Source organism: Stomoxys calcitrans, chromosome 5 (genome assembly GCF_963082655.1).
Source record: "Stomoxys calcitrans chromosome 5, idStoCalc2.1, whole genome shotgun sequence".
Taxonomy (NCBI): domain Eukaryota; kingdom Metazoa; phylum Arthropoda; class Insecta; order Diptera; family Muscidae; genus Stomoxys; species Stomoxys calcitrans.
In genome coordinates this window covers 17,561,735-17,587,620 of record NC_081556.1, presented here as the reverse complement: position 1 = coordinate 17,587,620, position 25,886 = coordinate 17,561,735, and the positions used below count along the sequence as shown (strand labels likewise).

The following is a 25,886-nucleotide window of genomic DNA, read 5'->3' as shown; positions in this document are numbered from 1 at the left end:
CCTCACATGGGTCAACAAAACATATAATTGGTATTTAAATGAGAATGCACAACGTATGTGTCTGTCAAAACTATTAATAAAGCACAAACAATTGTGAATGCTTCGTTTATATTAGTCCAGTTTTATTTTAGTACTATAAGGAGAAAGGCAAAATTAATGGAAATGATTTTTTCCAAATTGTTTCCAATTTGGAAATCTTACAAATATTTTCACTTTTTTTATTGCAGGTAGTTCTAAAAGGTTGGTAAATGGGGCTACAACCTGGTCTGTATATCTGTTTTTTAGGTTTTCGACTATACTGATTTTGCAGAATGCACTTATAAGGTGAGGTCATGCGAACAGCGGAGTACATTTTTTTATTTCTGCTCTGATTTTGCAGTAAATCTAAATGTCAAAGGCATGATAACACAGCTATGATTTTTTTCGTAAATCTTAAAAATATGTTTTATTTGAACCGATATTCCACACATAAGCAAAAAACAGTGTTATAATGAAGAATATACATGTATAAAAAACATTTGAAGAAGATAAGTTGCAAAACAAAGATTATTTCCATGGCGAAACAATTAAAGGTGGTCTCATTTGAACAACAACCACAAATCATATGGTGCAATCTGCCATCTTGTCAACACACGCAAAGAAATTTGTGTGCGTGTGTATATACGTGTGGGTACATGAGCAGAGAATATGCGAGAAAGAAGATAACAACTATAAAAATTCAAACAAAAATCTTTCAGCTTAATACCGTCAAACCTGGCCAGTTTGTTCGCGTGAGATCATCTTTTTAAATCCGCCTTGGTTTATTTCTAAAACCACTTTGAAATTTCAATTTACGGCATTTGCCACTCAAGGTAGTTTCGTTGGGGGTAGAGTTTTGTTGTTGTGCTAATGACGTTACCTCTTAATTGTACCATGCTGATTTTGCAGGAAATCTAAATGTCAAAATTTGACAACACAGCTGCGATTTATTGTTTCTAAAATCTTTAAATGAGGTTCTATCTGATTAGACATTCCACACTTAAGCAACAAAACAGTGTAATAATAATGGAAATACAAATATAGAACACATTTGAAGAATATAAGTTGTAAAACACAGTTTATTTCTAAAACCACTTTGACATTTCAATTTAAGGCATTTGCCACTTAAGGTAGTTTCATTGGGGGTAGAGTTTTGTTGTTGTGCTAATGACGCTACCTCTTAATTGTACCATGTAAACGTCATATAAAATGTATTGATAGTAGTTAACGTCATAAACCTCGAAAATGGTCCGCTATTTGTTTAGTTCCAACATAATATCATTGTTTTAGATTAGTTATTGTTGCTATAGCAACTATAGACATTTTAAATATGATAAAAAATCTTTTATTTTAAATCTATTCATAATCAGCGCTCTGCCTTCCGGTTTAAACACGTAAAGATATTCGCAAATGCCGCCAGTATGTATAAATGAGGGAGAATAAAAGTTACAAAATGTTTTTGATGTTTTCGCCATGATTAGAACTCGGACGTTTTTTGTAATAGAAGATCGTGCGAACAGCTGGGTACAATTTTTTTTTATATTTGTTTTGATTTTGCAGTAAATCTCATTGTCAAAGGCTGGATAACACAGCTGTGATTTTTTCTAAAATCTTAAAATGATGCTCTATTTGATCCGATATTCTACACATTAATAACAAAACAGTGTTATAATGATGGAAGTACAAATAAAAAACACATTTGTAAAAGATAAGATGTAAAACAAAGTTTGTTTCTAAAACCACTTTGAGATTTAAATTTACAGCATTTGCCACCCAAGGTAGTTTCGTTGGGGTAGATTTTTGTTGTTGCGCTAATGACGCTACCTCTTAGTTGTACCATATAGGAGCACGTTCTAGCCTATGCACCGGTGTTGCCATATACATAATTTGACAATAGTTGAAAATAATTGTTTTTCAATTCCGTCAAAAACTAGTTTTTTGGCTAAGTTTATGACTTTTTACGTATGGACAGAATTCACTAAAAGAAGGTTAGATCACTTGCGAATACATAAAGTGCGTAGGGCCCATTAATATCATTAAGGGTGTCAAATCCTGACGTACATGTTATACATCGGAAATGTATGTATGTCATATGCGTCGGCGTTTCCGACAGACCATCTCTGGCTACAACCTTGTATGAAATAAATTAATTATAACCTACACCATACGTTGGAGTATTGTATATAGTATTGATCGTCATGACATTTTTTATCAATTTAGCCGTTGCCGTCCGACTGTCCATTCGTTTTTAGCACGCTAACTTTCGGCGCTCATTCTGGTTTGGCTTTGAGTGTTATCACAAAAAATAAAAGAAGGAGAGCTACATTTGCTAACAATTGTTTATTATTTAAAGGGTGATTTTTTTGAGGTTAGGATTTTCATGCATTAGTATTTGACAGATCACGTGGGATTTCAGACATGGTGTCAAAGAGAAAGATGCTCAGTATGCTTTGACATTTCATCATGAATAGACTTACTAACGAGCAACGCTTGCAAATCATTGAATTTTATTACCAAAATCAGTGTTCGGTTCGAAATGTGTTCAAATTTTGACAAATTTTGTTCAGCGATGAGGCTCATTTCTGGTTGAATGGCTACGTAAATAAGCAAAATTACCGCATTTGGAGTGAAGAGCAACCAGAAGCCGTTCAAGAACTGCCCATGCATCCCGAAAAATGCACTGTTTGGTGTGGTTTGTACGCTGGTGGAATCATTGGACCGTATTTTTTCAAAGATGCTGTTGGACGCAACGTTACGGTGAATGAACACATTTCGAACCGAACACTGATTTTGGTAATAAAATTCAATGATTTGCAAGCGTTGCTCGTTAGTAAGTCTATTCATGATGAAATGTCAAAGCATACTGAGCATCTTTCTCTTTGACACCATGTCTGAAATCCCACGTGATCTGTCAAATACTAATGCATGAAAATCCTAACCTCAAAAAAATCACCCTTTATAAGGCAATGAACGAAAATGCAAAGAAAATTTCCTTTTTTTATCATGTTGGCCCAAGTTTAAAAACGTTTCGTCCACGCTTTTGAGTGAATTTCGAATTTCCGCCCAGTGAAGAACTTAGTACCGCAATATTTAAGTTTTCACAGATTTTTTATATGGAGTTTCGATGTAAAAACTGAACTTGATCTACCTTAAAACATGTATTGTCTTTCGTCATTTACGTGCTAAATCATGTATTTTTTTGATATGTTTTACCACACAAAAATAAATCCAATTTTCGATGGATTTATATTTAATTCCCAATTATTATATTTAATTCTCAATAGATTATACGCATGTACGCTTGTGTATGTCACTTTAATTACGACGCTACTCAAAGCGCTCATTCTGTTTAGGCCTTTAGGTGAGTCTCATGGCTGAATTATTTTAAAGTTTGTCTCATTTTAACAACTACACAAAAACCATATTGTGAAATCACCATCTAACCATCAAGCTGGTCAACATTTTGCCAACACAAACAAAGAAATTTGTGTACGTTTGCAGAAAGTTTGAGAACGCGAGCAGAGAATATGCGAGAAAGAAGATAACATCAAAGAGAATGCAAACAAAAATTTGACATCTTAATACCGTGAAATCTTACAACCGGATTTAAAAAGGCTGTTAGCAGCCGGCGATATTTGACGGCATTAAGATGACAGATTTTTGTTTGTATTCTCTTTTTTTGCTATCTTCTTTCTCGCATTTTCTCTATTCATGTACGCATACATATACACACACACACACAAATTTCTTTGTGTTTGTTGATAAAACGTCGATCAGCTTGATGGCAAGATGGGTGAATGCACCATATGATTTGTGGTCGTTGTACAAATGAGACCACCTTTAATTATTTCGCATGGTTGATAGCAGGGGAACAGCATCAAAGGGATTGTTGGTTGGTCTCGTGGACAAAAGTATTCAGGAAACGTTGCGGCACAATATTTTACCAGGACTGCATCGGTAGTTTTGTTTTTTGTAAAATTTTCTCTTTTAATATTTTTGATCTTTATGGTCTTATAATATGTTCAGACCAAAGCTGTTTTGAGCAAACGACTCGTTTTCCTTTTATAATGCTCTGAAAACGATTCGTTTTTCCTTTACAATTTATAAGGGCAAAATGACTCGTTTGCCATAAAAACGAGTCATTCAAAGCTTAAGAGCCGAAAATAAATGCCTAAATTGTGCTAAATAAAAACAGCCCTGAATAATGTCAAACAATTAAAAACCAAATTACTAAGTTGTTAAAAAAAACCTCTTCACCTGGAGCGACTTCAATTTTCATCTCGACCATCCACAATCAATCTTTCTTTCTTAACTAAATAAACTCAAAGTTTGTGCCAAAAGGTAAATACCATAAAATTTCAAATAGTTCTTTTACAAATTTTTATGAGTAAAAGGGACAGTCATTCAATACAATTTCATTCCAAAGTCATTTTTCTAAAATTTCAAGGCTAAAAGAGAACCTCTTGAAAGCAAATACCAAAGTCGAAAGTAAAAAGTTGATATTAGGTCTGTTCGCGTACTTTTCCAGTAAAAATTTGCAGGAGAGTAAGAGCCATTTGACTCTCTTTAAAAAATTTGCAAGTAAAAGTACGCGAACGATTTTCAGTGAAAATTTGCAGAACAACAGCTGGTTTTTTGTTTTGGTTAATTTTTTCAACATATTCCTTTATGAAGATATTTCTTTTATGAAGATTTTTTCATAAGTAAGGAGCGAATGTCCTACTGGTTGAAAGCAATAAGTTTTTTTGCTTTAAAATCTATTATCTAAAAAAGTTAACAGCGAAAACTATCCCGAAAAAGGAACATAGTACCAGCTATTAGAGGATAAACAAAACATCCCTGTCGCAAACTGTTATCATTTGGCACACACCCTTAGTCAAAAAATCGACTTTTAGATCCCAACTTCTTCTTTTTCGGTAAAAAAAACAAATTTTCGCGTATAAAAAATGTGTTAAAAGGATAACATAGTGCAATTTCTCAACAAAATGTAAAAAATATTATCAATTTTCTTCAATATTCAAAAGACGATCTACACTAAAACCTGCAAAATCATTAGTGACCGCTGTTCCACCTTTTTGTTGTCGCTGCTGTGTTTCTTTGGGGAAAAATTTGGTTTTCTCTTTGGGAAGGGGGTAGACAGTAGACGTCAGAGGACAAAAAAAAACTGCTCTTGAAGCGGTCATTGTTGTGTCTTTTGTGTGCGAGTGTTACAAGAAACAGGAACAAAGTTATCGTTTCGTCGGAATTCGTGTTCAAGTGCTGCTCTTCTTTGCTTGCAAAGGAGGAGTTAGTTGTACTAGCCTGTGAGCAATATCTTTTGCTTTTAGCGCTTTGTGAAATATCCTTCTGCCGCCCGTTCTTCACTTCCAAGCATCATACTTCTTACGCTGTCGGACATGATGTCCGACCTGTCGGGAGGACGAACCGATGATGATAAACCTCTAATTTCAATACTTATTAACCACAATGTCTTAGAGGTTGGAAACCACCACATCACAATGAAAAATTTCAATGCAAATTACTTAATAATTATTGTTTGTGTATATAATTAAGGTTATCTTCTCCTATCTGGATTTGAGAGATCTGGGAAATTGTGCTACTGTCTGCCGCAGTTGGAAACATTTCCTAGACGATGAGAACAGTGATTTTTGGCGTTCGCACTGTATACGTAAATTGCCTGAGGAGGCGCTGAAATCCGATCTGATGTCTTCGTTACCCACGTATAAGATGAAATTGCGAGCATATTATCATTCATGGAATCCCAATGATTGCTCGCGAAATGTATATATCAAGCCAAATGGCTTTACACTACACAGGTGAGTTGTAACAGATTGTTTTTTTTTTGTTCACACATAAATAAATTCCAATGTAGTGACAGTACATCTATCAATTTAAGGCCCATTGCGTTACTTCCTGTCCTGTCTAAAGTTGTTGAGCATGTTCTGAAAATTCAAATACTTAATCATTTGGATAGTCGGGTCTTATTAAAGGAATCTCAATGTGGTTTTCGCTACCGCAGAAGTACATGTTCATTTCTGCTGCGATTAACAGATACAGTAAGATCATATCTATCCAATCATCAATTATGTGTACTTATTTCGCAGGACCTTGAGAAAGCATTTATTAGGGTGGACTATTTTAAGCTTATTGTTAAATTATCGAATTATTATGGATTGGGTAACAGTGCGTGTAAATTGTTTTACTCCTATCTAGCTAATAGGAGTGTGTATATCAGTGTTAATGGTGTAATGTCTAATGTTTTGTCCACTATTGCTCATTATGCTTTTAAATGACTTGTTCGTTGAGGTCAATGATTGATGTGTGCCCTATGCATATGCAGACGATGTTCAACTTCTTTTTAAAGGAGTTTATTCTCATATTAATTTTGTGCAGTCTAAAATAAATACGGTTTTACAATCTATATTGGCTTGGATGAATTCCAATAAGTTAAGTGTAAATGTTTCAAAGACTAAGGCATTAATGTTTTTTTTTTTATTGTTTAGGTGTTTTAATTGATGATAAGTTGTCTTTTGAATCCCATATAGATAATGTTGTTACACGTACAAACTTGTCGCTTCGAGGCGTTATATAAAAGAACCGCCTCCATCATCAGTCGGTGTCGGTGAGGTGTAATCGGTGCATGGAGTGGGTTTATTTCCGATCTTGCTCTGGCCTTACATCACTACGGGTGTATAGTCATACTGAATATGTTGCAAGGTACTGTGCGAACATTGACAGCAGTTGGTCACAAGCGCCTCCCGTGCGGCAATATACGCAACAGCAGCACCCTAGCCCTACTATTGCCAGGGCAGTGCCGGGAAGTGTATCGTTCTTGCAGTTAAACTGCAACGGACTGCGTGGCAAGATCGATGAGATCGTAGACTTTATGAGTCGGAAGAGCATATCGGTCGCAGCGATCCAGAAGACAAAGCTGACCAACACCTGCAGCTTGCACAGTTGTCACGGTTACAATGTGCTACGTAAGGATAGCTCAAGGAATGGAGGTGGGGGGTTGACCTTCGTGATACACCATTCCATGCAATATAGAACCACTTTGCCTGCGCCTGGCGCTGGTGACCCCTACATGGAGTGCATGGGGATAGCAGTTAGGTCCGGTACTGCCAAGATAGAGCTAAACAACGTGTACATACCGCCGGTTGGTAGCTGTGTCCTAATTAATGGCCAAGCTTACAACCCCGACATAAGTGGGTTACTATCTGGCCATAATCGTCTGGTTCTAGGGACTTTAATGCGCATCACAATTGATGGCATTCTCCCTCTCTACGTAACAACCAGCGTGGTATAGCTTTGGCAGAGCAGATTGATGGCTCCACGTTTTGCAGGGTGAATGAGGATGCCCCCATTAGGATGACGAGAAGGTGTAGCAGCTCCCCAGACATTTCCATTGCATCTCCTGAGTGATGTATCCTGGCAAGCCGCCCTCTCTTGGGGTCAGACAATCTCCTCATAATTCTCACCATCGACCGACCACCCGACTTCATAATCTTTGAGCGAGGAACGTTTATCAATCAGAAAGAGGCCGATTGGGCTGGCTTCAGAGAGTACACCAATCGCCGCTTCAGTGAAGTGGAACCCCCCTCGGATGTGCTAGTTGCCGTGAAGAAACTCCGAGACATCATTAACGCAGCACCCGCTTGTTTTCTACCAGCTGGTTAAAGAGAGAGAACCTCTATATCAAGCGGGGGGTAGACAACATTCATGCATACACGGAAGCAGATGCGGTAAATAACTGCCGTGAAGCTGGGTGAATGTAGTGCTTGGAGAGCGACAGCCTCCCATTGCACCAGAAGAAATGGACCTCCCCTGGTAAACCAGAGTAGTTCTGGCTCAATTACGTCCCGGCAGATGCAGTCGCCTCAACTTCTACAGAGGAAGAATTGATGCCGACGTGCAAGATTTATTTCCCGATTGTAACCAGGGGCCACACGACATACGTCACCTGTTTAACTGCCCAGCCAGACCCACTCTGGACCCCCCATCTTAGTCGTAGAGTTCCTGAATCTTGAGACTCAACAGAATCAAGCAGACAAAAGATAGAACACAACAAGCTGCTACAACAACAACGGATCTGTTTTTACCTCAGCCGATCAAGGAGCGTTGGTCCATGCACTTGTAATGCTTAACATATTTTATGTGTTAGGCATAGAAGTTTATTCGGGTTCCACCCATACTATCATGACGAAAGTTAGATTAGCTATTTATATTCCCGCATACATTTTGAGCATATATCGCCCTCGGTAAACCGTTTTTTTTTTTTTTTTGGGTTGCACTTTTAACAACTTTGTGAGCTTTAGAATGTTGATTATGTTTTATATAAAGTTCATAAGTACCAGTCTTTAATGTTTGTTTCTGATTGCTTTCGCTTTTCGTCATTCAACTTGTGCTGCCAATGGTTGGTTCATCAATCCCATGGCAGCTAGTTGTATGTACCGGATTGGCCCGATGAATTCCTTCATCGGCAAGGGCTGCCGCCTCTGTACCACACACTGCTGCTACAACAACATGGTTGGTTCATATATGACGGAGTCCTTCGTAGTTAGAAAAGCCTGGTTGTTTAATATACTTCCTAGCATTCTCAGAGTCTTTAATTTATCCAGCCACACTTACCGCAAAAATCTATTGCTGCATCTTGGGACCGTGTAATTATATTTAATTATTTTCAAAGCATTTTCTGATTTTTCTTCTGCATCTTTCTTTGAAAAATTGGTTATCATGAACACATTTTTATGTTTATTTATTTTTTAAATCAGATACTTCGTTCAATACTTTTTCTCCACCATATTTTATTGAGTTAAACCTAGTGAACTGTAATATTTTTTTTTGTTCTCATACCCTTAAAGCGGCTTACTTTATTATGCTAGAATAACGTTAGCTAATTTAAGTAAACTGAGATGTCTCTGCTTTGCAAACCTTTTCAAATTTATGCTTATATTTAAAGTTTGCATGTTTATATTTAAACTGTTAAGTAATTTTTATTTTTTTTTTTGTGTTAGAATAAATGCATGTTTGAATAAATAAATCTAAACCTAAAACCGAAGGGAGAAAGTAACTTTTTCATTAACAGTACACGCATAAACCTTAACTAAAAAATCTAATTTTTATCTAATCAATGTTAACAACTTCGATAATAAGTAGCTTTAACATAAATCGAACATTACTCATTAATAATATGAATGAGTGAAGTATCCCCCTGTTCCCAAATGAAACGTCCATGGTTAAATTTGCAATTTTAAATGAAATACCTTTAACTCATATACATATGTATGTATAGACCCAAAGCTAATCTAATGCACCAGAATCATGCCTGGTGAAGGAAAGTACTTCTCTGCAAATATGTTGTCAAAAATATAACAATCCAAGGCTAATATTTCGCCATGATAAAGTTTGAAAAGGGTCCAAGGGCCTGTGGAATGGCATTTCAATAAACAGCGCTATGAGGAAGCATGGCATCATGGGGTACCAATAGGAATGCTCATCTACCATAGGAGACGAAGACTTTATTTCACTCAGGCGAACAAGCAAATCCCAGCTATAGTTTTGAAATTGGGGTGTACTGAATAAAAATATGCTATTAAAGTTTGTCTGTGTCTCTAATCTCAAAATAACTAATGAACGCTAAAGAAATTGATAAAATACCTTGAGTTATCTTTATAAGAACAAAAAATTGCTGATAATGAAGTTACGGCGATTTACCGTGAAATTAGAATTCCCAAGTTGTGATCAATCTTATCATATTTATGATTATAGCATATTAAGTATTGGGTTGCCCAAAAAGTAATTGCGGATTTTTCATATAGTCGGCGTTGACAAATTTTTTCACAGCTTGTGACTCTGTAATTGCATTCTTTCTTCTGTCAGTTATCAGCTGCTACTTTTAGCTTGCTTTAGAAAAAAAGTGTAAAAAAAGTATATTTGATTAAAGTTCATTCTAAATATTATTAAAAATGCATTTACTTTCTTTTAAAAAAATCCGCAATTACTTTTTGGGCAACCCAATAGTAATCTAGGCGTATTTAATATGGTGGCAGCATCGGCGAATTGCTACAAAAAAGGCCCCTTTCGGGAACTTTATATGTCAATATTTGTAAGCAAGGCGAATAAAATTTTATTTGTCGTGACATTTCAGATTTGTTTTGACCAAGGCGAATTGCTACAACACAGCATCTTTTTTGGCAACCTGATATGTCAAAATTTGTAAACAGGGCGAAGAAAATTCGGCTCGCCCTGACATTTAAAATTTTCGGCAAATTTGCTTTGACCAATCAGAGCAAGAAGAAAGAAGTTTATTAATTTCAAGTAAGAAAACACACATTTAAAAATGTTAAAAATTCCAATTAGCTCCCGAGGCTTTACACACAAAACTGGCTGGAACATTGAGGTCCGACCTGTGTGGTGTTCATTGCTGTCACGAGAAGTTTAGCTGCGAGCTACCGGGCGCAAGACTGCACTGAAATTGCGAGAGTTGGTGCAGGATTATGGCCACACAAAAACCTAAATTATCTTCATGCAATAGTCCTTTTGCCATTCTTGACTACTAGCATTAAAATGCATATTGGAGGGAGCTTCTCCAGACCGCCTCACAGTGTGACTTTTTCCACTTTTAGGATGCCCATGTGGAAGGGGCTACGCTATTGAAATTTGGCATATATGCTCTGAGGGATTATGTGAAAGGTCAAAACAAATATGGGCGTTCACTTACAGTGTTGGGCAAAACTTAAGCAACTTTCGTTCACCTTTTTTAATATCAAACAAGAAAGGGTGGCGGTAGGGGGATGCAGCTTTTTGTTGTTGTTGCTGCTTGTTGTTGTTTCCCCCTCTCGCCCCCTTTTTGGTCGATGTTAAAAAAGGTGAACGAAAGTTGCTTAGGTTTTTCGCAACACTGTATATGTTGGAATCTCAAATGATATTAGTTTCTTAAAAATATACCTTTATCGTAAAGCACTAATTGCAAATTTTGCCCATGAACATTCCACTAGGGAACAGGGGCAAACATCTCACATATCAATGAGTGCAGTCCGATTCAAGTCTAAGCTCAATGATAAGGGGCCTCCTTTGTATAGTTTAAGTGTTTTTCTTCATTTTAATGTCTGGCATTGTACAGATGTAAATTTTATCAGTGTTCTTCTGCGCTTTTTGAATCTGTCGGGGGCTACACAATAGACCTAATTTCCCTGAGTTAAACTAAAAGTGAATGAGGTTGTGTGCCATTATATACCCTAAGTTTAAAAACCATACCATCAGCTGTGCTGATGCGACCACCTTATTAAATACGCCTTGTTTCGAAGCTTATATTTTTGTAAGGCGAATACAAAAATTAATTGACATATCCAAGGCGTTTTTAATAAGGTGGCCGCATCAACACAGCTGATGGAACTTTATATTTCAATTTATTTTTGAATTCGCCTCATTAAAATATTATGATTATTAAAAATATTACTACTCTGGTCTACCGTGGAAGGTTAAATGCATTCTTTGTAGCTAGTAGTAGTAGTATCTTTATTCATTTCATTTTAAAAAAAATAAATCGTACTTCGAATATTAGATTATGAAATAAGATATACGGCTTTGACTTAGTGTCGTCAGCCGGTAAATTTAATACAAACATTTGAGATTTGGTAAAGAGAACATTATGTTTAAATTTCATGTGAATTCAGTGATTATTAATTTTCTATACTTCAGTGCATTTTTTAAATATTTCACTAAGTTTATCCAATCCAAGGCTCCTCTGCCATCTAGAATATCTATGATTTCTCTGTCAGTTAAACTAATTTTGCCAAAAAATTGCATCCGGTATCCTCGCAGTATTGGGCATATTCCTAAGAAATGCTGAATGTTTTCTTTTGCTCGCATATTACATAATGTGCATTCGGTAATTTCATTAGAATTGGCAGTGTATTGGCTTCCATTGAGGTATATCAAATCGCATCTTGCCTTTAGTATCCAAGTTATATCATCTTCAGTGTAGCGATCGGATATATATTCAGAACCCCTAGTGTAGTCTAGGTGTTTATAAATTCTTTCGTTGCTTTGTGTTGCCTTCTGTTCATATTTTGTACGACTGCACGCATTTAGATGGTTAGTGAGCGATGTTATTATTCCATTCCAGGTAGTTTCATTGATGCTTGCATCGATTACGTGGATGTCAAACTCATTTAATTCTTTAACCCAGAACAGTTGTTTGTTCAGTAGAATTTTAGATAGCTGATGCGGTAGTCGATCTCGATTATATTTAAACATAGTTCTGCCCACGTATTTCATATGCAGTTGTAGCGTATATATATGACTATTTTCTATGCAGGTTTCAAGAGCGATAGCATAATTTGGGGTGTTTTCGGGTAGCTTCAGAACTCGTTTCAGAAAAAAACGCTGTAGCTTATCTACTTCTTCAAAATTTCCAAATCCCCAGACTTGTGCGGAGTAGGACTGTATGGATCTGCTAACCGCCAGATATAAATTCCATTTTTGGCTCAAGGAAATATCTTTCTTTTGAAGAAATGCTTTCCAAGTCATGTTTATTGCACTTTTTGCTTGAGCATTACGACTTTTAACATGCTTTTGGAATTTCATTTGCGGTGTAATTATAACACCAAGATAATTATACTCAGAAACAATTTCTATCGCTTCTCCGTGAAAATACCATTTTTCGTGGTCAGATAATCGTCCGCCGTTTCGAAAAATAATTATTTTGGATTTGTCCATGTTGACCTCCAGATTCCATTTTGCGCAATAGTATTCTAAGTTGGATATCATGTTTTGTAGTACCGTCTTGTCGTCGGCCAGAATTACAATGTCGTCCGCATATAGTAATACTCTTATGTTCAGCCATTCTATATTCAAGCCTCCTCCCAGACTATCATGTAGGTCGTTGACGTAAAGTGCAAACAGCAGTGGAGATAAAAGGCAGCCTTGTTTTACTCCCGAGATGGTATGAAAATAATCCGATAATTCTTCTCCTGTCCATATAGCTGATTGGGTGTTTTGATAGATATTTTCTATTATTGTAACAAATTTATTTGATATGCCCATTTCGTGCAATTTGTAGATAAGTAGGCTTCGGGATATCTTGTCAAATGCGGCTTTGAAGTCCACAAAAAATGCGTATACTTTTTCTTTTTTTGCCAGCTTAATGTGAACTATTGACGCTAGGTTGTATATGTTATCTGTAGTTGAGTACTTTTTTCGGAAGCCTGCCTGATATTCGACTAAAATATTTCTTTCCTCTATCCACAATTGCAGCCTTTCGTTAAGAACTCCCATGAATATTTTTGCTACAGAGTTCATGAATGATATTCCACGATAATTTTTCGTCTCATTTACATTGCCCTTTTTGTGAATTGGGAAAATTACCGTTTTGATAAAAGACTCATCCACTATTCCATTAGTATACATTGTGTTGTACACCTGTACTAGTTCCGAAATAAACTCGTCTGTAGCATTAACAAAAAATTCATAAGGAATCCTGTCCTCTCCTGGAGCTTTGTTTAGTTTAACCTTTTGTAACATTCTCCTTACTTCTTCGACCGTTATTTCCTTGTCTAATAAATGAACTGTGATAAATGAGGGAGCGTACAGAATATTCGACGTTGTCTGATCTGTATTGAGTAGCTTCATGAAGTAGTCTCTAAAAGATGACGCAGATATATTCGGGCCTATATGAAAGTGGTTATTATTAATCTCCCGTACTAATTTCCACCATTCTTTACTGTTTTTAATATTGTTGATTTGTTCGCTAATCATGCTGTAATAAGCCTTTTTGCTCGTTACGCATATCATTTTATATATACGTTGTGCTTGCAGGTATTGTTGTTTATTACATTCATTGCTACTTTTCTTAAATTTCCTCAAGCTTTTAAAGACTTTTTTCCTCGCCCAATGACATCTTTCAGTATACCACTTCTCCTTTGGCTTGTAGCTATGATTATCTGTGGTTACAGATGATTTTACTATGATGTCTGTCAGATCCTTAAGGTTGTGAACTTCGTGGGTATTCAAGACATTTTGAAGATTTATGTTCAGCATTGTTTGGTAGTTGTTTTTGTCGTTGTCTTTCCAAGAGAGTTTTGGTAAGAGCTTTAGTCTGTTTGTAACAGTTCCGTTTATATTAAATTTCATTTTCAAAGAAATGGGGAGATGGTCAGACCAAATGTTTTCTTCGACAGCAAAATTGTCCACATATTGTAGTAAACTGGAAGACATAGCACATATGTCATTAACCGACTCGCCAACCGTACTCACAAAAGTAAAGTTGCCATCTTCATCTCCTTTTGTCTGGCCATTTAGTATTACTAAGTTGTTGTCATTGCAGAACTCCAGATATGTGCGCCCTTTGCTATTATTTTCCTTATCCATCGATTTTCTTATCTTCATGCCTGCAGAGAAAGATTCTCTAAATAGCGAAACTATTTCTTGTTGACTGCTTCCAATGCGGATATTCATATCACCTATCATTATCACATCTTTGCATGGGTCTTCTTCAATTATTCGTTTCACTGCAGTAAAATCGTTGGTCCAATTTACACTGCGTAAATACAATGGTAGCATCCAGAATTTAAGTTGGCCTAGCTTTAAATATAATGCTTTTATTCCAGAAAACATAACGAATTCATATTGTAGATAGTTTCCCTTGATTGACCGTTTGATAGCTATCATTACCCCACCAATTGCTCTTCCATATCTACTTGCCCTTGTTGCATATACCCAATCAATATCGTGATTTGGAAAATATTTCTCTGCTTGTTTAGTGTTTTCGATTGTGAGATGTGTTTCCAATAGAATAATTATATCAAAATCATTTAAAAAAGTGAAGAATATTGGGAACATATATTTGTTTGCCAAACCATTTATATTGTAAGATATTATTTTTAGCTCTAAATTACAATTTTTCTGCTCGACAGTTTGGCTAATCTGATTAGAATTTAATCTTAGTAGTTTTTTGACTGAATCTCATCAAAAATTGTGTCAAAGTTGGTTCTGGATAATTCTTCGCCATAGAGTTCTTTGAGAACTATTTCAGCATTCCTTTTTCCACACGTTAAAATGTTGTTGTTGTTCCATGTGAACCAATAATCTTTTATTTTCATTTTATCATCCCTTACTATTATTTTATGTTTTTTAGATTCCTGGAGAATATCCTTCCGTACTAAAAGCATTGCAACCTTGTTTCGCTGTCTTCTTGGACATAGATCTCGATCTACATAGATTGAAGTTCCGGATAAAAATCTTGTTTTTTGAAGTACTTCTGATGCAACAGTTTCATTATCGAATTCTACTACCACCGTTTGCACATTTCCTCGTTCAAATATAGTTTTAGCTGATTTTATGGCTGGTGTTATTTGCAGTTTTTCAGTGCACAGCTTAACAACCGGGTTTATTGCGGGTTTTTCGTTCACAATTCCCTTAAAAACAAGTTTTGTATTGCTGACCTGATTCTCTAACCATCTTATGCTACGGTCGTTATTCTCAATTTTATTTTTCAGAAGCTCTAATTCCATTTTCAATTTTGCATTTTCCGCCTTGAGATCTGAAATCTCTGATGTTGCCCATGATATGCCCGCCTTGACCTCCTCAATATCTTGTTTTGTTGGTAGATTTTGCAGTTTGTCTTCAAGCAATTCGCTCATTGTGCATTTCATCAGCTCGACTAAGTCGCTCACTTCCATATTGCCAACGGGTTTCTTCGACATATTTTGATATTCTGGCGATGTTTCCTGGAGTTTTCTTTTTGTTTGTTGGGTTGTCTGTAACAAAGTTTTCTGATTTTCTGACATTCCTTAATGACCAATAATTTGGTGGTTACTACTTTCTTGTTGATAAGATGTTACCAAAGCTATAGTCGGTTTTTATAATTTTCTGTAGTATACTTTTAGGGTTGTATATTTAATCTAATGCTGTGGTAGCAGTGGTGAATTTCTATTGCTAGTTATTTAAATCCAAACTCTGACTTTCTTTTACAATGTAAGCTCGGCCTCAAACGTAAAATACAACACTATCAAAACTGTCAAAACGTACCAGCTGTTTTCTGTTGTGCCGATTGCTGAATTTGTGCAAAACATTGACCGGTTAACATCAACAGATCTTCCTTCCAGTGATTTCACAATCTGTTTTACAAAAATTAAAACTTCTCGCAAAGAAATAAGCACTTTTCCGAACAAGGGCAGCCTCCCGAACTCGTCGCAAGATGCACAGCTTCCTGAAGTATGGATTACACGCCTCCTCCTTGCCAGAAATGTATCGGAACAGTGAATACCAGTCGAACTTATGGAGCCGCTCAAAAACACGTCTGCTCTCTTTAACAGTGATAAGTATTTTGTCTTTGTAGCTATTGGTAGCTAGTTAACCGCTACAACAGCCTAGTGAAAACAATTTAAACCTGCCATCTCGATGGTTTTATCTGGAGCTAATAGGAATTTTGAACATTTTTAAATTTTTTTGTTTTTGTTTGAATAAACTTTCTTCTTGCTCGATTGGTCGAAGCAAATTTGCCGAAAATTTGAAATCTCACGGCGAATTGAATTTTCTTCGCCATGTTTACAAATGTTGACATATCAAGTTCCCAAAAAAGATGCTTTGTTGTAGCAATTCGCCGATGCGGCCACCTTATAAATATGCCTTGGACATATCAAGTTCTATCAGCTGGGTTGATGCGGCTTACTGATAAATACGCCTTGGTAGTAATGTTTGTTTTTAAAACTTATGTCATCGTGTGGATTTTTACTGCCGTAGTCATTCTATTCAAAACACTTGTGCTTCGTTTATATGGTATAAGGCCTACCATTTGTTCAAAAGCGCCAAGTCTTGGATATGGGATCAATCGACTTAGTCGATATAATGCAACCAATAAACCATAAACACCCGCAACTTGAATTGAGGGGCAGCCCAGAAATCACTTATTCAACTTTGATTATAGGGGAGAGGAGAAAATCAAACTGCATGTTTCCGCTTGAATTCCTACCTAGTTTCTGTGGGGTAATCACTGTGTCCATTCTAACAGTCGGCCGTAGTTCCATTTTTAATTTCCTTATTTCAAAAAAATGATCAGCGTCCTAAGATTAGCCTCTGTCTGTTTAAATGCTTATGGTTTTTAATGTTTTTGTTTATATAGATATATACAGCGCAAAAAGTCGAGGCGCTTGAAACGCAATTTTACGTTCGGCTAGTGGAACAAAAGTTCTGTCATAGCCAATTAAAGTAAAGTAAAGTAAGGTATATACAGATCATTGAGCTTAAAAAATCGGACAGCACTCATTGATATGAGAGAAATTTCCCCACTGTTTCTTAATGGAATAGGCATGGGCTAATTTGTAAAAGATAATTATTGTAAAGTGCAGATAGAGTAAGATTAGACGTTTTACAAAAAGCTTACCCAAAATTTTTTTATAAAGAATTTGAAATGGCAGAGTACGACTCTATATACCAGGTTGTACTTCCGAAGTTGGGTCCCCATCAACTGTGAACCAAGACACCTGTATTAAAAATAGAGAATTAAAAACCGTATATTGTTATAATTGTACAGAGTATAACGATGACTAAGCACCGAATCCCGAAGCTTCCACTTTAGACGAATTCTAAATGCAATGTGATGAACCACTTTTAAAGTAATTGTTTTATTTTTTATTTATTTATTTTCCAGAAATCCCGTCGCTCAAAGTACCGATGCAGCGAGGGGTAAATATGGATTTCGTCAGGGACGTCACACCTGGGAAGTAATTTGGGAGGGACCATTGGGCACAGTTGCAGTTGTAGGTATATCAACGAAGGAAGCAGCATTACAATGCCATGGTTATGTGGCCTTATTAGGATCGGATGATCAAAGTTGGGGATGGAATTTAGTTGAGAATCACCTACTTCACAATGGAGATGTCCAAGGAAGTTATCCATTATTAAATAATGCACCTAAATATCAGGTAAGTGAAAATACTTAATCGAATGGCATATGGAAAAACAACACCAGTCAGACTTGGCCAAAGTTGTGTCGAGGTAGCTCTAGTCAAATTCCTTTCGTTTTGATTTTGTAGATTTTTTTTAAATCTGTTATTTCTAAGGATAATTTGAATGAAATTTTATTCTTGAGGTAAATTTGAATAAAATTTCGTTTTTGTGATAATTTTTTTTGTAATATTGTCCTTAGAGAAAATTTGAAAATTTGCAATTTTTTTCTTTTAGGGAAAAATTCATTGAAATTTTGTCTTTAGAGAAAATTGTATTTAAATATTGATTTAAGATTTTTTTTCATTATGTCTATAGAGAAAATGTCATTAAAATTTTGTCTTTGTAGGAAATGTCGCAGAAATTTTGCCTTTAAATCAGTACTAACTTTGACTTTTCGCTCGAACAACTGTCAAAACGCTTTATAAAAAAATGGTGACGAAAAAAAATGTGATCACATTCCGCAGAAGTGATACTGAGTTCTATGAGTAAAAAAGTAGCGAAATGTTGTTGCGTCAGTATAAATTTCGCTGCAATAAAGTCCTAGTACTGACTTCGACAACTGTCAAAATGCATTATAAAAAAATGGTGACTAGGAATGAATGCTTTTATTGAGACTTTTTACTTTGTCAAAATATATTAGACATGCATATCGAATGGTTAACATATAAAACCATAGAACTAATTACGTCTTGTTATAACCTTCTTTGTCATTGAATATAAGCTACTTCGTATATGAGATTGATAATGTTTAGAAACACTAAGGGAACGAAAGAGACAAGGCTTGCTCACGGCCTTTACGGTTGTATACAGAGCAATTTGTCTGTTAAAAAACTGCGAACTCATTCTGTAGAAGTGGTACAGAGTTGACCATGAGCAACATAGTAGCGACATGTCGCTGCGTCAGTAGAAATTTCGCTTCAACTTATGCAAATGTAATTTAATGCTCACAAAATGGGCCCCAATAAACTCTGCTTCAATGCTGTTGTCTTTGTTTGGTGATATTGTTTGTCTTGCTTGTGTTCGGGCGAAGAATAGATTCAGCAGATTTCACAATAATTAAATAGGAATTTTCGCTGCAAATACAGTCAGTACTGAAAAGTCTTCTAACCAAAGGCGAAACGCGTCCCATAGTGGTTGGTGTGTGTTGCTATCTCTGGCTTTCCTTTTCCATTTGCAGTGAAAATCTCGGATCATTGAGCTCGTCTCGAAAGAGAAATAAACAAAAATTTAGTTTGTATAAATTTTTAGCAGAATCCATTTTAGTGGGTTCCCAAGATTCGGCCCGGACGAACTTAGCACGTTTTCACTTGATTAATTTCTTTCTTTCATATCCGTATTCTACGCAAAATTTCCTTTAATTTGTGTACCATTTACCCATATTGAGTTCAATTTCACTTGATTGGAGGAAGGACCGTTTGGGGCCCCCTGGCCTGAGCTCTATAAACGGGCTTCATACATGTTTTTCTGGGGTGATTTTATTTTCCCCGTATACTGCATTTTAGCCAAATTTCTTTGAAATTGTGTCTTCAGGAAAAACGTCTTTGGCGAAAATTTCTTTGAAACTTTTTCTGGAAAGACAGAAATTTTGTCTGTAAAGAATATTTGTTATAAATTTCGTCTATAGAGAAAATTTCTAAAAAATTGTGGAGAAAATTTGTCTATGGAGAAAATTTTATAGAAATTCTATCTTAAGTGTCAACTTTGTCTTTCATGAAATTTTCTTAAAATTGCATCTTTTCAATGTTATTTTTAAAGATAAGTTTAATAATTTCGTTTTTTGGTGTAAAGTAAATTTGTTTTTCTTTGGAAACATTTTTCATAAATTTTAATTGATTTCCATTTTTCATCCTTAGGTCGGCGAAAGAATACGAGTAATATTAGACTGCGATGAAAATACATTATCGTTTGAAAAAAATTATGAATTTTTAGGCGTTGCATTTAGAGGTAAGTTAGACCAAGGAAAAACATTGCGATTCTCATTAATGACTGTCTTATTTTTCCTTTAGGACTACCGGATAAAAAGTTATATCCCACGGTATCTGCGGTTTATGGCAATACGGAGGTTTCTATGGTTTACCTAGGGCCACCATTAGATGGTTAAAATATTAGTTCTGTTTAGTTATTAAGTTTATAAAGCAATTTTTTTTAAATATTTGAAAAACAAAACAAACAAAATGTCTGTCTATCTGAGAAACAAAAACAAGATGAAATCCTAAATCATAAAAAAATATTTATCATCAGACAAGCATACATTCTCAAAAAAAAAAACAAACAAAACACTTGAATTTAAAAGAAAAAAAATGATGAAAAAGAAAGGAAGAAAACTAAAATTGACATGAACAATGGGGCATCCAAATTGCAAAAAAAATCCTTAATTCCTTTTATCCCTTCAAAACTTAACTATAAACTTAGAAAAACATAGTAAAAGCAAAATAGTATAAAACAAAACAAAACACAGCAAAGGAGACAAAACAAAACAGGAAAACCAAATTATTTTTAAGAGTATACTGAAGGCCTTGTATTCGTCACTGTTAATTTTTTTTTAGAAACACACACCAAACACACGCCCATTTTTTATAAACTTGTACTGATATCTTTATATATGATGTATGTATTGATGTGGAGACGAGGAGAAATCCTTGCATGGAAGCGTTTTCGAGTAGTAATTGTAATATTTATTACATTTTTTTATTCTGCTTGTTTTCTTGTTGTGTTTAGTGAATTTTTTCCAATTCCTTTGTGAGATTTAGTGCAAAAGAAGCATTTAATTTATAGTATATGTATTTATCATATGTAGGTATGTATGTATGTACACCAAGTACACACCCACACAATACTGAGTTGTCTTGTTTAATTTGTTTATTAATTTTTTTTATTATTGTAAAGGTGCTAGTCTTGCTTAAGTTGTATTTTTTTTTATTAGTTTTCTCTTTTTATTTTGAATAAATATACATATTAATATATAATTGTAAAAAAAAGATGAGAAGAAATTTAAAAAGAAACAAACCAACAAACTCAAAACCACAAATTCAATTCAGCCTGCAATAATGAAAATGCATTAAATTGTAAAATAAGCCGATTGAAAGTAAAACAAAATCAGAAACGAAAAAAAAAACTGAACTTTGCCAAAAGCGTCTTTTTGTTTATTATACATGGTTGTGAGAATTGGGGGGGGTTTGGATGTTTAAGCATTTATATCGACATTGAGTAAATCATCCTCGTCATCATCGAAGAGGTCATCGAAATCATTGTAGAAGTCGGCATGTACATGTTTTTCATTGCTTGCCAAGTCCATGAGTATAGCTGAGGAGCCGCCAGACTGAAAATAAAAGATTAAAAAAAAACATGGAAATAAATTTTATTGGCAGCTGAAAGAAATATAACACATATGGCAGTAAATACACCCGTTGTACCAGCTAATGGAATACTTTAATTAACAGCCCAATGGTGAAAACTCCCAGGGAATTAATTACTCTCTTAAATAAAATCCTATTCTGATTGAGTGTGGAGAGAAACAAATTTGGGAAGGAATTTCGAATTTTCGAAAACAGCTGTTTTGGTTCAGCTGTTTTGTTTAGGCTTAACAATTGACTATTATTTTGTTGACAAAATAACATAAAATGGCAAAAATAAGTTTTAAAGGTAGTTAAAAAATTATACAAACATGTTTAGTGTTGCTTTTATAACGTTTGTTTTACTTTTTATACCCGCCACCATAGGATGGGGGTTTTCTAACCTAGTCATTCCGTTTGTAACACCCTGAAATATTAATCTGCGACCCCATAAAGTATTTATATTCTGAATTGTCTCGATATTCTGATTCGATCAAGCCATGTCCGTCCGTCCGTCCGTCTGTCGAAAGCGGTCGAACGCGTAAAGCTAACCGCTTGAAATTTTGCACAGATACTTAATATTGATGTAGGTAGTTGATGATTGCAAATGGGCCGTATCGGTTCAAATTTAGACATAGCACCCATAAAAACCGATCTTCCGATTTGACTTCTTGAGCACCTGGAAGCCACAAATTTCGTACGATTTGGCTGAAGTTTTGCACCAAGTTTTCAGTTGTGACTTCCAGCAACTGTTTCAAGTACAGTCCAAATCAGTCTGTAACATGATGCAGCTACCATTTAAACCGATGTTCCTATTTGACTTCTTGAGCTCTTACAACCCGCAATTTTAATCCAAATTAGCTAAAATTGTGCAGATAATGTTTTGTTATGACTTTCAACAATTGTGCCAAGAACGGTCTAAATCGGTCTATAACCTGATATAGCTCCCATAAAAACCGATCTCCCGATTTAACTTTTTGAGCCCTTACTAGCCGCAATTTCTTGAACCGTTGAGTGGAGCGGACGTATTGTTATTTCACTCGGCAAGAATTTTCCTGTAATTCGAAATAGGTCATTATTTTTGGAAGAAAAAATTTATATCACTCAAGGTTGATGATCTGCGTCTGTTTCCAGTGGAGCGGCAGATCTGGAGCCCGGGATAGGCTTAGAATGGATTCTAAAGACCCAACAGCTTCGGTGATGTTATCAGGCCGTAGCATGTTGTCTGCTACTGAAACCTCGACTGGTGGAGTGGCTCCACTAGCCGACAGACGACTGGTCAGCAGGGGCTTTTGACGAAGACGCCTAGTTCGAGTCTAAAGGACAAGGCCGAACCTATTCTTTCTTCGCATGCCTATAATTGGCTCTTTAATAGGTTGGAATAATAGAAGACTTTCTCAGGTTTATTGAGAGGCTTGGTGCGAACGATCCTAAGACTCTCACTAATAGGGAGAGAGACTCCCTAAATTGGGCTCGGGAAGTATTTTGGTAGCGGAATCGTTGCACCAACGATTTTTAGATCCATATGCCGACGTACATCCGCTGTCGATGTAGAGAACAAAGTGACTATTTGTCGGCATATATCTTCAAATTTCTTGCAACGAAATAAGTAGCAGAATCGACAAGTTAGGGGCTTGAAGATATGTTCGTTCAATCATCGTCATATAATACCATTTGCAAGCCTTCAGCAAGAGAGTGGAAGAGAGGTTAAGGGGCTTCCATTTCTAAATCCTAAGTTCGACATACGAATGGCGAATGCTGGAAGTAACGTTGGTGATGTCCTAAAATAGCTTGGCGTGGTTGACTACAGCCAAAGACTTTTGTAGATCTACGCCAGGACAATCACACTTAAAAATGTCTAATACGGATTAGTTTTATATTATTTAACTTTAAATTCAGTAAACTTGTTGAACCATATAAGAACTATGGTTTGCTTTACGGAGCCATAGTGGTCGATAATTTTTTCAAGTTTTTATGTCGCAAATAATACAAACTATGGAATATCCCGCTTTTAAAATATTCTTCTTCGCATCTATATTTGTGTGCAACCCAATGTCCTTAACAATATAAATAGGTGTCTAAATACCTCTTCCATTGCCTCTGGAAACATTTCATCAGCCGCTAGTGGTTTCATGTCTTTGGTATTGGAATCCGTGTTGGTTGGACGTCGCAAACAATTTATTTAATTAATTATTTTTTCAAAACACACAACAGATTTTGTGTTATTCAGAAGCACAGATGGTAAAAGCAAAAATTGCAGAGTCGGCAAAACAGTTATTATATACGAAAATTGCCAAGGTACATTAATGGAAGGTAACACTTATGACAAAATTAGCAGGTAATGTCCCGCAAACAGCTGAGTGCAATTTTTAATCGCGAAATTCACTATCTTTCAATGAGTTTTGGTTGTGTGTGATTAGTTAAGAACTATATCACACACAAACAACGAAAAATGGTGCGAACCAGTTGCATTCACAAAATCAGAGTTGTACTAATCACTGGTTGTTGTCGTTGTACACCGAGGCGGCAGCCCTTGCCGATGAAAGACTCCATCGGGTCAATCCGGTACGTAAAACCGGCTTGATAACACAGCTGTGATTTTTTATTATATCTTAAAATCATGTTCTATTTGATCCGATATGTCGCACATAAGCAACAAAACAGTGTTATAATGATGAAAATACAAATATTAAACACATTTGAAGAATATCAGTTGTAAAACAAAGTTTATTTCTAAAACCACTTTGACATCTCAATTTATGGCATTTGCCACTCGAGGTAGTTTTGTTGGGTTAGATTTTTGTTGTTGTGCTAATGACACTACCTCTTAATTATACCATGACCCACGGTGAAACAATTAAAGGTGTTATCATTTATACAACGACCACAAATCATATAGTGCAATCCGCCATTTTGGGTTGTATCCAAGGCGGATTTAAGGCCTCACGCGAACAGTTGTTAACAGCCGCTCAGTTTTACTGGATTGGATTAAGATGCTATTGGGTTGCCCAAAAAGTAATTGCGGATTTTTCTCTGTAATTGCATTCTTTCTTCTGTCAGTTATCAGCTGTTACTTTTAGCTTGCTTTAGAAAAAAAGTGTAAAAAAAGTATATTTGATTAAAGTTCATTCTAAGTTTTATTAAAAATGCATTTACTTTCTATTAAAAAATCCGCAATTACTTTTTGGGCAACCCAATAGATTTTTGTTTGCATTCTCTTTGTTGTTATCTTCTCTGCTCATGTTCACACATGTATGCACACACGCACACAAATTTGCTTGTGTGTGTTGGCAAAACGTCGATCCGATTGATGACAATATGGCGGATGGTACCATATGATTTGTGGTTGTTTTATAAATGAGACCACCTTTAATTGTTTCGCAATGGATTTAAAAAAAGGCGGATTTAAAAAAAGTGGCCTCACGCGAACAGCTGTTAAAAGCCGGCCAGATTTGACGGTATTAATATGTCAGATTTTTGATTGCATTCTCTTTGTTGTTTTCTTCTTTCTTGCATATTCTCTGTTTATGTTCGCATACTTTCGGTGCACGTTCACACACGCACACAAATTTCTTTGTGTGTTGGCAAAACGTCGATCAGCTGGATGACAAGATAGCGATTTCACTATATGGTTTTTATGTTGTTGGTGATAAAGTACTTCACAAGGTGTATCAAATAGGGTGGCCGCATCAGCACAGCAGATGTTTTAACATTTGCAATGTTTCAACAACTGCAAACGTTTTAACATTTGCAATATTGAATTCGACGCGCAAAAATCTAATTTAAATGTAAACATCAAAATAAAACTTTTACAAATTTTGGTTTTTGTAATTGCTGGTTGTATTAAATTGAGTGGCACTCGTTTAATAATCCCAATCGAACTGACGAAGTTCCCTCTTATCTGCCATATCAAGTACCAGATCAGTCTTTCTAGGGTTTATACCAAGCTCATTAGCTATCTCCAATATAGACATGAACCCTGCAACACACAACAAAAACAACATCATTGAAACAGAGTTGATTGGTGCTTATTTGTATTAAATTACATTTGCAATTAATTGAAGCGAAATTTGTATTGGCGCAGCGACATGTCGCTACTATTTTCCTCATAGAACTCCGTACCTCTTCTACGGAATGTGTTCTGGTATTTGTTCGCAAGATAAATTAATTTACGAGTAAGAGCAGTTGGCCAAAAACAAAAACCCGAGATCTGCCAAAATCAGTGTTTGATGCAACTCTGATTTTGAGTATGTTACTAGTTCAGACCATTTTTCGTTGTTTGTGTGTGTGTGTTATGGCCCTTAACTATATTGCACACATAAAACCAAGGCGGATTTAAAAAGGTGATATCATGCGAACAGCTATTAACAGCCGACCAGGTTTGATGGTATTAAGATGACAGATTTTTGTTTGCATTCTCTTTTTTGTAATTTTCCTTCGCGCATATTCTCCGCTCATGTACTCACATGCATACACACTCACAATTTTCTTTGTATGTGTTGGCAAACGTCGATCAGCTTGATGACAACATGGCGGATTGCACCATATGATATGTGGTTGTTGTACAAATGAGACCACCTTTAATTG

At 35.7% G+C, this 25,886-nt stretch overlaps 2 protein-coding genes across 2 annotated transcripts; one reads left to right on the top strand and one right to left on the bottom strand.

The window, feature by feature from the left end:
* Positions 1-4,891: 4,891 nt before the first annotated feature.
* LOC106090617 (F-box/SPRY domain-containing protein 1) lies at positions 4,892-21,023 on the top strand. The gene is made up of 5 exons (XM_013256880.2): positions 4,892-5,495; positions 5,572-5,834; positions 17,669-17,942; positions 19,821-19,911; positions 19,974-21,023. The coding sequence occupies exons 1-5, from the start codon at positions 5,415-5,417 to the stop codon at positions 20,066-20,068; spliced, it is 804 nt and encodes a 267-aa protein (XP_013112334.1). The 5' UTR covers positions 4,892-5,414; the 3' UTR covers positions 20,069-21,023.
* Positions 21,024-21,088: 65 nt separating this feature from the next.
* On the bottom strand, positions 21,089-23,555 carry LOC106090618 (COP9 signalosome complex subunit 9). Its single transcript, XM_013256881.2, has 2 exons — positions 23,386-23,555; positions 21,089-21,286 (listed from the first exon to the last, which is right to left on the bottom strand). Exons 1-2 carry the CDS (start codon positions 23,431-23,433, stop codon positions 21,152-21,154), a joined length of 183 nt encoding a protein of 60 aa, XP_013112335.1. The 5' UTR covers positions 23,434-23,555; the 3' UTR covers positions 21,089-21,151.
* Between the last annotated feature and the right edge of the window lie 2,331 nt (positions 23,556-25,886).